This window comes from Fringilla coelebs, assembly GCF_963513975.1.
Source record: "Fringilla coelebs genome assembly, chromosome: Z".
NCBI lineage: Eukaryota > Metazoa > Chordata > Aves > Passeriformes > Fringillidae > Fringilla > Fringilla coelebs.
In genome coordinates, this window is record NC_140031.1 from 8842768 (window position 1) to 8856948 (window position 14181).

The 14181-nt window shown below is 47.0% G+C and overlaps 1 protein-coding gene across 4 annotated transcripts in view; it reads left to right on the forward strand.

The window, feature by feature from the left end:
• Nucleotides 1-14181, forward strand: part of CNTFR (ciliary neurotrophic factor receptor) — a gene marked incomplete at its 3' end in the record, with an annotated part of 197725 nt that overhangs the window by 81847 nt on the left and 101697 nt on the right. The window contains exon 2 of one of the 4 annotated variants that reach the window (XM_084224799.1): nucleotides 3292-3359. The exons of 2 other annotated variants lie outside the window; for them this stretch is intronic. In XM_084224799.1, coding sequence (XP_084080925.1) covers nucleotides 3315-3359 — 45 coding nt within the window. In that variant the 5' untranslated portion in view covers nucleotides 3292-3314. Of the gene's footprint in view, nucleotides 1-2984; nucleotides 3360-14181 lie in introns of those variants that run through there. One more of the 4 variants, XM_084224800.1, reaches the window with a different exon arrangement.

Here is a 14181-nt window from a genome sequence, read left to right on the forward strand (position 1 = left end):
TTAATTCCTTCCTTTCTTTTTTGGTCAGGCTTGGATTGTCAAATAGACACTTGCATTGTAATTTTTTACTTTAATAGGAATCATTTGTAGAGAGATCTGCTGAGCTCAGCATCCCGGCTAAAGCTTTTGCATTATGGAGAGTTGCTGTCTTTGCAGATGGATGAGTTTCAAGGATTTCTAAATACACAGGCCTATCTGTCTAAACAAAAGTTCAAATGTTGTGCAGTTCACTGGTTTGGAGCAAATGTCAAAGAGGCAGTACTGGGCTGTCACCACTAAACAAACCTCTGTCCCATTTTCTTTTGCGCTTTCCACAAAATCCTGCATGAATTTGGTGTGATCAGCTCGTTTCTATTTATGGGGTGAAAAACCAGCGTGGAGCAGAGCTGTGGAGTTTTTTGCTCTGCTAGAACTTGTGAGAATGTTGAAGGGAGGAACAGTGCCACAATTGCTATAACCCCCTTCTCTGTCCAAAAAGCCTTTCAGGGAAGAGATTATGACCTTTCCTGAGAAGCATCAGTCTCTCTTGGCCTGAGATGCTGAGTTGATGCCTTTTCCCAAGGATCTTAGATGAAGGTTGTCCAACATGCTCCCTTATACTGGAACATGACCAGCATCCTTTCCCTCACCCATGTGGATGCTTCTCTCACTTTTCCTAAACTATACCCCAAAATATGGACTCTGGAGCCACTGGCTGCAGACATGGGACAAGTTCCTGCTTGCATCTCCTGCGTTTTAACATGCGTCAACGTGTGGAAAAAAAAAATGCAGCTGTTTGCTGACAGGGATGTCACCAGGAGTTGCCTTTGGGGTTGCTGTTTAACTCCTGCCCTGACCTCTGTCCCTTTCCTTGCTGCAGCTCCGAGGGTAGGGAGAGGAGAGTGTGCCTTCTCCAATCGCACTTGTAGTGGAATGGTGAGATGGTATTTGGGCAGGGGCTCATATGTGCAGCTCTCTGTGTCAGCATGGATGTATTTGAAGGCTTCCAGAGTAGGTGTCATCACCAGATTCTTACTGGTGCCAGTGGGCATGGCGAATCCTCCCCCTTCTCCACCTAGCCCAGTTGACTGACAGGCCCGTGGAGGGAAAGGATCATCCTTGGCTAATAACCCCTCATGGGAAGGCTTTGTGGGATGGAGATAGCAGCCTGGCGTGGGAGACAGGAGACCTTTTTCCCTGACACCTGCATATGGTGCGACTTCGGCACAGCCTCTCACATCCGGTGTTTTTTGTGTGTTTTCCGAGGCGTTTTGTGTTTGCTCCTTGGCCAGTGCTGGGAGGACTGGATTGGAAAGGAAAGGGATTTTCATACTTCATCTTTTTCTCGCAGGGGCCTGAAACGTGAGCACCTCTGAGGCGTTGCCGAATGAGGTGGTAATGTGTTCATCAGCTGGGAAATCACCAGACCTCAGAAAACAGGGAGGGAGAAATGGAGAGGCACTCAAGGATTTGTGTCTGCCCACCTGTCCCTGGGCAACTGTGGTTTTAGGATGCAGCTGGTGAATGTGAGGAGTGCAGTGTTGAGGAGCATCCCAATGGTGTTGGGAAAGCTGGGATTATACCTCAGTTTCCCCTCTGTGGGCAGCAGCTGCCCTGGAGAGCTGTGTGGACATGGCATTTGTAGTGATGTGCTGAGAGTGGTGCTCCTCATCAAGGGCTGAAGGAGACATGAGAAGAGAGAAGACCCAACTCATTAAATACCTAAATATGCCGAAGAGGTGCCCAGGAGAGCTAGCCTGCTGCAGGTCATGGGTTGACCCTTGGCTCTGCCCAGCCAGGAGCAACTTACTGTGGGAAACAGGCCCCATTTTCCTGTCTGGATAATCCATCCATAAGGCATTGTGCTGGCTGTGGTGGTATTTCTCTAGACCTTGGTGTTCTTTTTCACAGCATGACTCTTCCTTCACCCACTCCCAGTGCCCCCACACACCTATAAGTCTTTTTAGAAATGAAAGCACTTAATTTTTGTTCTAAACTCCCCCTGGTTGTGGGTCGATGGGATCCTTGGTGGCAGCACAGACCTGGCTGTGTACCAGGTGCTGCTTGTGTAAATACAGCGGCTTGAAGTCTCTTTTCTAGTTTGTGGACCCTCCTGCCCTTCCCATATTCAAGGAGCATTTGTCAACTCCCTTTTTTTGCTCTCTGCACCTCCTTTCTTTTCCTGTTTATCCACCTCCTTTGTAAATTAAAGTCTCAGGCTCCACTCTCTCTCTGCATCTCATTGCTTTTATTGCCTGTCTCTGAACAGATACTCTTTAGCCCTGATTTTTTTAATGCAGGATATCCAGGATTAATCAGAGTGTTCCAGGTCAGGGTGTATCGTTGATTTACAGCATCACATACAATCCCAGAGCTTTATGTATCACCTAACATTTTGTTTGCCATTTTAGCTGTGGCCACAGAGCAAGGGCTGACATCACTTTGCTGCCTGTTTTCAGCTAATTTAGGCCGCAGCAATGTATGTGATTAGTTCAAAATCTCCCTTTCAGCATGCCCTGCATTGCATCTATCATCACACCACGCTTCCTCAGCGCCTGGCACTGCCGCTCACTTTGATGGTCTCCCCTATCCATTGTATTCTTGATTAGCCTAAATAGCATTATCATCTGCCAGTTTTTCCTCCTCATTGCTCAGCCCCTCTTCAAAGCATTAATAAACAGATTATAGCATGCTAAGCCTCATCCAAAACCACGAGGCACAAAGACCTGGCAGTGCCAAGCTCAGTCCAAGCTGCTTTGGCTGCTTAGTAAATTCAGGGTGTGAGACATGAAGAAGGTGACAACAAAAGGATACAGAGAAAACTCTCATGGTTTTGTTACAAGTAAAAGTGTTCCTATTCTCTGACATGCCCACATCACTGCCCCATTCATTTTATGAATGGTTAATGCCATTCTGCATAACCAAATATGCTCTCAGTGTTAACACTTTGAAATGTAACCATTGCGCATTTAAATAGCAAAAGCCTTTTTAGGGGAATATTTAGGACTTTGGTTTCATTGGAGTAGCATGTTTTAATATGAAAAAAGTGTAGAGTATTATTGATGTGCGATATGGTAAAATTATGGATGTGGACATACGCTTGCAGTTAGATCAATAAATGTTATTAATGTGTAAAGATATGATTTTTATGTTTATTTTTTTTTTCCAAAGGGTTTGTGGTTAGTTTGTATTTTGAGCTTATTGATGAAAGAATAGTATTTATTTTGAAAAGTCAATGATTCAAATCAGGGCAATTTTTTTAATGGGCTGTAACTTGTAAGCAGCATAATAAATTTTCTTTGTCATTTACAGAAGTATTTCCCTTTGTGCTCAAGATGAATGTGGCAGTCTTCAGGTCAATGGCTCCAGTTTTCCCTAAGGTAAATTCAGGAGGTGCTGAGCTGGCCTCTTCAGGGTGAAAGCATCTTACAAGCAAAATCCTTTAAAATTTGCATTATTTAGGAAAGGAAACAAGGGAAGAGTGATCACAGCCCTGTTCACAATTTTCCTATGTGTTGCCCAAATTGAAATAAATGTAATTCCTGAAGTACATAGGAAATGTGGCAGAAATAGCACGTCTGTGCTCTGGTTTGTAGCCTCACGGCTTCTTGGAAGCAGCTGCTGCTCTGGCGGCTGCGTCAGCATTAGCAGACCTGCGCTCCATGAAGGTCCCTTCCCATCTGCAATCAGGATGGGTGTTTTTTTCCTACAGTGTGCCCTGGCAGTGATTTCTGATGTTTCCTGCAGAAAGAAAATACCATGAGAGTTGTGTCTTGCGCTTGCTTTAACCAACTGCTTGATGGTTGTACTGAGGAGCCTGCAATTGCTGCGCAGGGTGGAGGAGCAGCCTGAGGCTCCCTTTTCACTTCCCTGTTTATTTTTTTTGTTTGGCTTAGGACTTCACTATGGAGAGGTTGGGAACTGTATTGCAGCTTGCCTGCCTCTGAAAATTTCTACATAACCTGCTTTGAAACACTGGTTGGGAAGTGGAAGAGCTCCCACTTTTGGGAGGGTACCCTGTGCTGTGCCCCCTCCATTGGTTGTGGCTCCCCTCTTGTCTCAGGGAAACTGTGCTCTTCATAACCCTGAGCAAGAGCTGGTCAGAGGTGGGAGAAGGACTACGTTGGTATTATTTGTGTTTTTGCATTTGTGGGACCAGATTTCAGCTCTGACTCTGAATTCAGCTTGGGTCCCTGCTCTCCAGACTCCCACTGCGCTCCAGAGCTGTAGGGAATATTGTTCCTCCAAAACCTCCATTTCCCCTTTTAGAGGACGGTGGTAACTTTCTTCCTATTTTACTCAGTAAGTAGGATGAAAATAGATGAGGTCATTGGTGTCTATACCGGCAGATTTGGCCTCCATTTTCTGTTTACTAGGACTGCATTAGTTATGAATAATGGCGCGTCAAACTACTCGCTCCAAGCAATTTATTCATGGGATTTGGCCCTGCTTGCTGTCTGAGAGTTGCCTGCCAACAGAATCTGATTTTTAAAATACACTTACAAACATGCAGCCATTTGCCCAATCTGTTTGCAAATATATCTGGGCCCCTGAGTGCTCAGCCCTGCTCTCAGGATGGCACAGCTGAGCTCCAAAAATCACATCCTGATGTTTGAATCCATGCATGGGCAGAGGCCGTGTCCTTTGAACCAGTTAAAAGAGGTGGAAGGCAATAAGTCATGGGTGATTTTAAATAGTCTTTCTCTTTTTGCCCCAGGGAATGTCATTATGTGAAGCTGGCGGCACACACGCAATCCCAAGCCTTTGAGACAGGATTCCCTCCCTAACCCAGGAGAGACGGCAACAATTCCTAGCTCATTTCTTGCCGTCTGGCAAATTTTACGTCTGATTTTTTGCTCTATCACGTCCCTGCAGAATAACCATTGATTTACATAGCCTCCAAGTCCAAAACAAATGCTGGATGCCTGTATTCTCTCCAAGAAAGGGTCCTGCTCCCCAGACTTGGATTAGAAAGCCACAACCAAAGGGAAACCCCACTTGCTGTGGTGTTGGTGGAGAAGGGATGAGACAGCCCACCTGTGATGGGAGGCAGCCACGAGCCTGCCCTGCTCTGCTGCCAGTAGGATGTGCCTCATGTGCTGCTCTTTTCCCAGTCATTGCTTGCTTGATTGATTGCTTAACTCACGTGCCTCTGCGATAGCGACTGTCATGCAATGGCTCTTTTGTCAGGCTGGCCTGTAGGATTTTATTCTTGGGAGACAGCTCAGGCTCCAAGATGCTTCCTGAGAATGCCTGGGCTGTTGTTCCCATGGGCCATATTTGGAAATCCCAACTGTTTCTCCTTGGCCAAAAGCACCAGTTGATTTTAAGGGATGTTTTGTTTGTGTTATTGTGCAAGTTTCTGGCCCCTGATGGTCTTGAAAGAAAAAAAAAAAAAAACAAAAAAAAGACCAAAAAACAACCAAAAAAACCCACACAACAACCAAGAAAACCCCACATTCCCAGTTCACAAGACATTTGTACTAATTAAACAGCAGGGAATTTGCTTCACTTCACCACGGGCTTGGTTTTTAGGCTTCTGTCAGGCATTTTGCACACAGATTTCTACAAACCTCATTAATATGGATGGTAGATGTCATACAGAGTTGGGAAGGTTTTTCCTCTCTAAGTTGGTGGGTTACAGAATGAAGATCAGGGATGTATTCCCACCACCCAGTCCCATTTCCTGCTGTTCCAGATCCCCTCCCTTGCCTTTACAGGAAGGAGGCTCCTCAGTTTATTAGGCAGTGATTTATGCCAGGAGCCAGTCCAAGGTCCTCTGTGCTGCTGTCTCTGTCCCTGGATATAGAGGGATTTTGGGAGAACTGCATCCCAGCCAAGACAGCAAGAAAGATGCACAACCTCCCCTGGGTACCACACCACAACTGAAAGTCTTACCGGCTTTTATTGTTAAATTCTGGAGCCACTGGTGAACTTGGGAATCCCCTTTTGTCCCAGGGAAGCAAAGCAATCCCTGGAAAGCCACCAACAGATTGGTCTTCAGTGATTTACCTCTGCTGCCAGCAGAGCAGGCTGGGTGCCATGACAAGAGAACCCTCTGGACTGTAATAGATGCCCTGGTGTTACTTGCAGGGACCACAGGGGCAAAGTTCCTGCTCCCCTCAGTTTAGAGCAAGGGACTAAATCCCTAAGCCACATCAGGGCAAGCAAGCCCTTGCTTCTTGCTCCAGCAAGGTCTCTGATTTCAACTACAAATTCCCCTCCTTCATCCAAGAGGTTCTCCCTGAAGCACCCACTCCTTCCAGGGAATATGAGGATCTTTTTCTCTCCCCCTGCTATGCAAAATCACACAGTCAACAAAATCTCTTCCAGCGCTAATCCTCAGCTATGCAGGAGGACTCCTTCGGCCCCGCGATAGTAGGGGAGAGACAGATGTTCAGCAGATAATTAGTGCAGTTGTGCAGCGCCTTCCTGCTCGAAGCCTGGATGCCAGAGCCTCCCAGTAAGTTGCTGTGTGTCTGCCTGCATTGCTTTGTGCTGCAAGACCCCTTTGGAACACCAGCACCAACAGCACTTGATGCTTTAGGAGGCACCATGCTCCCCAGAAAAGTCCTCTCTCACCCCAGTTCTCGGAGCCATTTCTCCTCCGTTATCCATGAAAGCATCACTGAGGCTCTCCAAAGCCTTTTTCCTATGGGTTATCCCCAAAAGAGGTGCTTATTTTTCCCTTTTGGAAGTTTTCTGACTTCAAGGGTTAAATTTTGGGACTGAACGAGCTCCTTCCCACTGAGGATAGCAGCACTGAATGCAAAGAGAAGTGACGGTTTCAGCACAGGGCAGGGAAAACACTAACAGTTTCTAGAGGTTTCAATTCTTAATTCCCATTTTTGAGTTGTTTTCAGAAGCAGCCAGGACAGGCATAGGCTGGTTTTGGTTGAAAACCAGGGAAGAGGAGTCCTGACTCCTGTTTGACAAATGATGTCAAGTTGGGTTGCAAACGCCTTGCAGAAATTGGGCTTTGTAGGAACAGGTGGCTCCTTTTTACATTTTCCCATGGTGGTCCTGAGGTCCATCAGCAGCTTAATTGTTTCCTAGTAATTGGTTTGTGTGGGTGTGATGGCATCTTTTAAAAAGCCAGGTCATTCACAGGGCACTGGAGTGCAGCTGGGGGGTGTGACACAAGCCTGTCCTCACAGTGGGACTCCTGTACCAACATCTGGGGATACCTGCAAGGAGCTGGCAAGCCACAAGGGTCAGAGGGACAGGCAGTGTTGGATGATCCTTTGAGAGAGGTCCTAATGGTTGAACTCAATGAGATGAAAAGTCTTCTTTTCCAGCCTTAACAGTTCTATGATTCTTGGTTTATCGGCTCTTTTCCCCCTGACTGGGAAGGGGTGGAAATGGGGAATGTTACTCCAGTTTCCCAGGGCAGCAGCACCACCCACTGAGGATGAGCACCTGCTTTCCTTCTGGTGCCAAGAAGACCTGCCCAAATTTCCTCTGTGGCATTCCCCAGCTGCCTCTCCCTCCTGGACTCCATTTGCTCTCAGACTGTTTTGCAGAGCTCCTGCTCCTCTGATACCTGCTCTCCAGGTGGCAGCTCGTCATGGATCTGATGAGAGCTGGCATCTCATTGCACCCACACGAAGGCAGCCTGGCATAGGGAGGACCTAGACCAGAGCACGCTCTTTTAACATGCTTTTCAACAAATTTAGTGTTGTCTTTTAAATCTTGGTTATTTATACAGAAGCGCTGCTTGCTTGCTGTGTGCTCATGGGGTGGGGATGCCTGGGAGGAGGCCTACCATGTTTGGTCCCAGTAGCTGGAGCAATTTTCAGGTCGGTGAGTGGAATAGCAACTGGAGAGCCCAAAAATGGATCAAAATCATTTATCCTTCCTCTGTCCTCCTCTAGGCAGCTTTGTAGCTTGCTCAATATTCACCATGCAGCATGAACTGACTGTTCACAGCACTTAGTGCTGTAAGATTGGTCTTTTGGGGTTTTTCTTTGTTTAAAAAAATCCTTTTTCAACAAAAAAAGGGCAACTTTTGATGCATGTCATTCCTCCCTTCTTGCATATGTTCATTTTTGATTCAAGCACACTGTTGAAACCTTTCCTCCCTCGCAGAGCAAAATCCCCTGGAAAAGAGCAGAGCCTGCTTGTGTGCATTTATTTTTACTGGATCTTGAAAGAATTTGTTACTTAAAAGAAGAGAGGGGGGAAAAAGACTCTATTACTGATTGAGACCACTGAGCATTACTGTGATAGGAACAAAAATAATAAGGTAACAAGCAGCTCTAACCTCAGCTTAAATAACACGTTGTTAAGATCGAGTGTGTGGAGAGGTAATGGCTCCGTGTCACTCTGCCTGGCACCATGTTCTTATGGGTGAACTGGGAGGTGTGGCAACCCAAGAAATGCATCACAATTTATTTCTTATTTGAGTGTTTATTCTTTAGCCCCAGTGTAACCTAAGTAATTTTTCCAGGGGAGACCTGCAATGCCCGTAGCAATTTTCAGGTAGGAGTTGGAAGAAATGAGTATTGTGAGAAAGGGCAGCATGTGACAGGGGGAGGTTTGCTCAGAAGTGCAGGCAGGCCCAGATCTGGATCCTCGGCTGCTGAGAGCAGTCAGGAAAATGGGAGATGACTGAAAGCTTTTAGTGCCAGAGCTATTTGTTGACGTCTGAAGCAGATCGCTTTCTGATCTCATCTCCCCTTGCACTGGGCTTGGAACCAGAAGGAGAGGTAAATGGGTCAAGATTCCCAGGGGGGTGGTGAGAAGGGCCAAAAAGCAGGCGTCCACAGGGGGAAAACAGTCGATTTGGCAGGTCTGGAGTTCATTGAGAAGTTATTGCTTTGGAAGGCACAGGAATATCTGTTGGGAGTCATAGAAGAGTTATTGGTGTTGGAAGTTATGATGTAGAATTATGGTGGAGGATATAGAGACCCTTATAGAAGCTCAGCAAACCTGTGAATCCATCTATCTAAGCACCCTCAATTCCCAGTGAAATCCTCTTGGAACAATAATAATCATTTAACAAAGGAAATGGTTTTTGACCCAGACAACTAAATGCATTTCCGCTTAGTGCTTCCCAGCCCTCGCCTGATGCTCAGCCGTGTGTTGAGGTTGCCTGTTATTTTCCCAGACATCAAAGGCTTTGAAGGAAAAAAAAAATGCAACTGGGGAAAAATTGATTGTTTGCCATGAAAACCTACCCTGAAAAGAGCAGTCTGAAGAACAATTAGCCAGAGGTATGCAAACAGATTGCAAAGGAAAACACGACTGGGGAGGGAGGATTCCCCTGGGAGAGGTGGTGCAGTGCCCTGCTGGTGCAGGAGTGGTTAAGGAGGATGAGGGCATTGCAGTGACATTAATGTCTCCTTTAACCAGCTTTTGTTAGAGTGGGTGGTGGAGGGGGATCTACTCCAAAGGAGTGCTGTCAGGAGGGAATGGAGGAAACCTGGGGCTTTGCTCTGCCTTTGGAATGCCAGCTCCTATCTAATACATCAAAAGCCCAAAGTGCACCATGCCCTGGATGGAAGCACTGATCTGCTGCTACCCTCTCTCCTTCAGCTGGGAAACTGGGGCTCTGAAGTGGTTTTTTTACTGCCTTTGCAGTAACAGGAGGTGATGGTACCCACACATAGCTGCTGCTGAATGTCTCTAGCATGGACACCTACCTGCACCAGCTCTCCTTCTATGAAACCCCTTTTGGGGATGAATACTTTAAGCTAAACGATAAATTTTGGTTCATGAAAACTCACTTTCTACCTGCAAGCTGCAACATCTCTTCTTTGACAATGGAGAGAAATAAATGCAGCTTTGCATGGTTCTGTCTGTAGAAGACATCATGAGCATCTGAGTCCCCCTGCAATGCCAGTGCCAGGGGGCCACATGCAAGCATTGAGTTCATTTTGCCGTTGCAATCTCATTCCTTTATTTTTGTGTGTATTTTGAACTAAAGAATGATCACTCTCAGAAGGGATCAATAGCCCAGCTGAGTGTTCAAGTTATTAACTCACAAACAAACAGTGTCAGGGCTGATGGGAGGAGGAAGAATGTCAATTTTCTGTGCAAACGTTATTGCGAGAAGCCATCAAGGAGTGTTTTATTTAGCAAATCAGGGCTATAGGAAACTGCTATTCCCTTGCTGGGAGAATGGAGAGAGTTGAGGAATCAAATTATGTATCTGCTAAAGTGTCTCAGGAGGGTTAACCTTCAGGCTGAGGGTCAGCCTGAAGGGACCAGATGGGGAAGGATGTCATGTGAGAAGGATTCCTCTCTTTTCTTATCCATCTGCCCATCTATCTTTGCCCCCTCTAGTGAAAAAGCTCTCTGCTGAGTCTTTTCTCTCCCCTCCCCTCATTTTTGGGATGTTTGCCTTCACAGGCAAAGGACATGAACCTGTCCTAATTCTTTGCATGGGAGGAAAAAGAGGAGCTGTCCTCTTCAAGCCATCCTCCATTGGAAGTGGCTGATAAAAAATGGGGAATCACCCACTTAGCACCCTTAGGGCTGCCCACAGAGCAGAGTGTGTGTCTTATCCTCCTTTGATTCCTCATCCTCCTCTTGCCTAGAAAGGTGTACCAGTATTTTACACCCCCTCAGATCATTTTTGCCTTGTGCCCATATTAAAGAGTGGCAGAGGGCAGGAGGGCTAGGCTGGCAGCTGGGGCTGTCCCAGCTCTTAGCAAACCCAACCATGCATTAGAATCTTTGGAGTCCCAGCCCTTTTCCCCTTTTATGTCCCATGTCAGCAATGACTCAGTATGTGAAATGTATTACCAAGGTCGGAGTGTAAGCTTTGAAATCTCAGCTGCCACAGAGGAGGTGGCTTTGCAACACATAAAATGTAGCTGGTGTCTTGCCACATCCCAGGCTTGCAATGTTCCATGCAATATGCTCCCTTGCCTGATGCTTAGGAAGTACATGGGGGAAAAACCCTTTATTTCATTGCCCTGCACTCAGGTTTGTACTGCTGCTAAAACCAGAGATGATGAGGTAGAATTTCTCTAATGTTTTGGTGTGGATCTCTCTTATGGAAGTTTTTACAGCGAGTGTGCTGACCCCTTATCCTGCAGGGGCATTGCTGCAACACTAAAGGGCACTGGGAGGGCTGCAGCAGAGAAACCCTGGGGCTGCCTGCTCAATTTTAGTGTGTTCCCTGATGAGCTTCCATGACCTGGCTTTACTGTGGGGCAGAGCACATGACAGTGCCATCCCCTCTGCCCTTTTCTGCAAGGAACATTAAGTGCTGATTGTGGGAAGGCAGTGCTCTGCTCTGGCCCAGTGAGGGTGCAAGGCGTGGGAGGGTTCATCTGCCCATCTAAACCCCCACCCTTTGCACCACCAATATCACTGCTCTCCTTTCCACTGGTAAAATCTTGCAGGTGGCAGGTCCTCAGCAAAAGAGAGCCTGATGTTTTCAGGGAACATGCAGCCACTTTGCCTTTACAAGCCCATAACAATAGGGTGGGAAAGAGTCTTTCTATCGCCATGCAGCCATCTGACATCTAGGAAAAAAATATGCAGTTGAGGCAAACATCTTCTGGGGTGCATTAGCTCAGCCCTGCATGATCTTGTTCTTTTGGTGCCTCTAGTTCCATGATCCTGTGGGGGTCTGTGGCTGTATTGGGTAAATCCCTGCCCACTGAAAGGGGTCTGGCTGCACTGGTGTGTCACAGCCTGGGAGCTTTATTTCCCCCGGAGAGCAGCCAGCCAGTTTTTGGGATTCACGAGTGTACAGTCCTCATGCTTTCTAGGTGTGTATGGCAGAGGGGCCTGGTGGTCCTCGACCCAACCATTGTGCCTTTGCTTGCTGAATCTCATCTCTCAGGCTAGATTTTTAGGTCCTGAAGTTCCAGTTGCTGGAAGCAACAGATGTCATGCCAAACCCACTTGGCTGCACCGTTGCTCCTTTACACACTCTATACTCACATGTGTGTACACCCCAGGCATGCTCCTGTGAGCACTGCAGTGTCTTACAGGCTGATGAAAAGCCTTTTCCTTAATTAGAGGTTGAAAAAATAGTGAGGGGTGGCATTGGGTTCACATCCAGTGAACTACTCCCACTGCTGGTTTGCTGTGGAACATCGTGCTGGGTTCCTGTGAGGAAGTGCATGAGGTGCCTTGCTGAGCAGCAGGCATATCCCAGAAAGCAGTTGTCTGCAGTTTTGTGCTGCATTTCTCACCCCCAAAACACTCTTCTCTTCAAACACAATTTGGTAGTGACATTCTGCTGCGCACATTAGGTCCTCGTACAACAGCAGAGTTCGGGGTGAAGAGGGGTGGTGGTTTGCAGGGCAGGACAAGTTTTGTGAGGAGGCAGAACAGCACAAGCCTTGGATAAAATAAGAAAGTCTGGCCACGAAGTCCAATGCTTTATTCCACATACAACAATTCCTTTGGAAAAAAAAAATAAAATGAATGAGCCCTTCATATTTTTGCAGAGCTCTGGTCCCAATCAAATAGCTGGACTGGGAGAAGCATTAGAAAATGGGGGAACAATCTCATGTTAGTCCATTGGGAAAGTTAATAGACATTTTCCATCCCAAGTTTGTAGGATTCTGGGCTTTTTGCAATAGCTGTTTCACTTAAACCACAGCTCTGTGCATTGCCTTGCTCAAACTGACGGCTCCTTCCCCTCCAGTGGCCCCGCTTGTCTCATTAAAGCTCCCACCTTTCCGCTGCTCAACTGAAAATCAACAAAGGGAAATTTAGGCTGGATATCAGGAGCAATTTCCTCAAGTTGACCGTGAAAACGCCTCCAGGGAGGAGCAGCAGAGGCTTCATTGCTCTCAGTGTTTAATGGGTTTCCCATCTAGGTGTGGGAGGGAGAGCAGCCTGTGCTCGGAGCCGTCCGGATAATGCTGGGCATCCCTGGCTGTGGGCAATGGTCTTTCCCTTCTTTTGATCATTTCCCCAGGGAGAAGCAGAGCAGGTGTTGCTGATTCTCCTTCCCTGCTGCTCTCACCCCAATGCTTCAGGCATGTCAGTGCAGTGGATTTCCCCATTAATAAACACTGAGATAACTCCCTGCCTGGGACAGCAACCGAGGCATATTCGACTTGAAACAGCATGTGCTCGCTAGCTGTCCAAAAACTGATTTCAGGTGAGAGTAACTCCACACGTGTGCTGGAAAAAGCAGGCGCCTTCCTTCGATGACTCACATTCTTTCAGCATCTCCTCCTTGGCCCTGTGTTTGCTGGAAGGGGGTTTTACTCACAGTTTTTCTGTCCCAGGTTGGCTTGGCTCTTCCCTGTGTTGGGGTAAGCCCGTGGCTGCCCTGTTGGGGCTGAATCCTGGCATCACCACATTGCACCTTCTCTACAGTCTCTAAGGAGGAATCACTGGAGAGGGTCCCCAGGCATTCCCTTCCTGGGGAGGCTGGTTGTGGCATGTCACCATGCTGGAATTTAATTTCATGCTGGACTTTTTAACTAATTATTTTAATTGGAAATGCTATGTCTCAGGTTAATCCTCCGTGACCAAACAAAGGGGTAGAGAGGATTGAGAAGCTGGGATTTTACTGAGGTCAGTCAGTTTGAGTGGAGCAAACCATGTTTTTCTGAAGGGAATGCTTGAATTGTCATGGAGGATGCTTTGGGGTAGAGGAGGCCTGGAAAGGAGGGGGCATAGGCAGGGCTGCCATTTCTGGCTGGTGGTGCAGGCAGAAAGTGCTCATAGATGAGAGGCTCTGAGTCAAAATGAAGCAAACATCCTGAAGAGTTAAGCTGAGGGGTCAGCTCGCAACTCAGACAATATGAGAGGTGGGAAGAAGAGGTGACAAGAAAGAAACAAAGCCCTAAGGGGAATTAAATCCTCACTCAGACTCCTGCATCATGTTGGAGGACTTCTTGGAGATCAGTGGTAAAGAGGAGCAGAAAACCTAAGCATCCTACAAGGATATTTGATCTTACCTTGAATCACTTTCAGCCTGGAAGCCTGGTACATAGAGAAAGGCAAAAAAAGATCTCATCGTTTAGCATCCCACCATATGGTTGCTGTTGCAGGAGCTTTGAAAGGAGGAGAAACCACATTTGGGGTGTGAGAAAGAGAGAGAGATCAGAGTTTTCACTGTCCACGTTCCTCATGGTGCCATGTGGGTATCTTTAGGCTTTTTCTGGGCATTCCCCTTGCAGGGACCTTGTGAGGCCATACACATGATGGAGAGAGAAACCCCTTCTGGCGCTTCTGGGGACCACCATTTCAGGGTGTTGGCAGGTAGTATCCCACAGT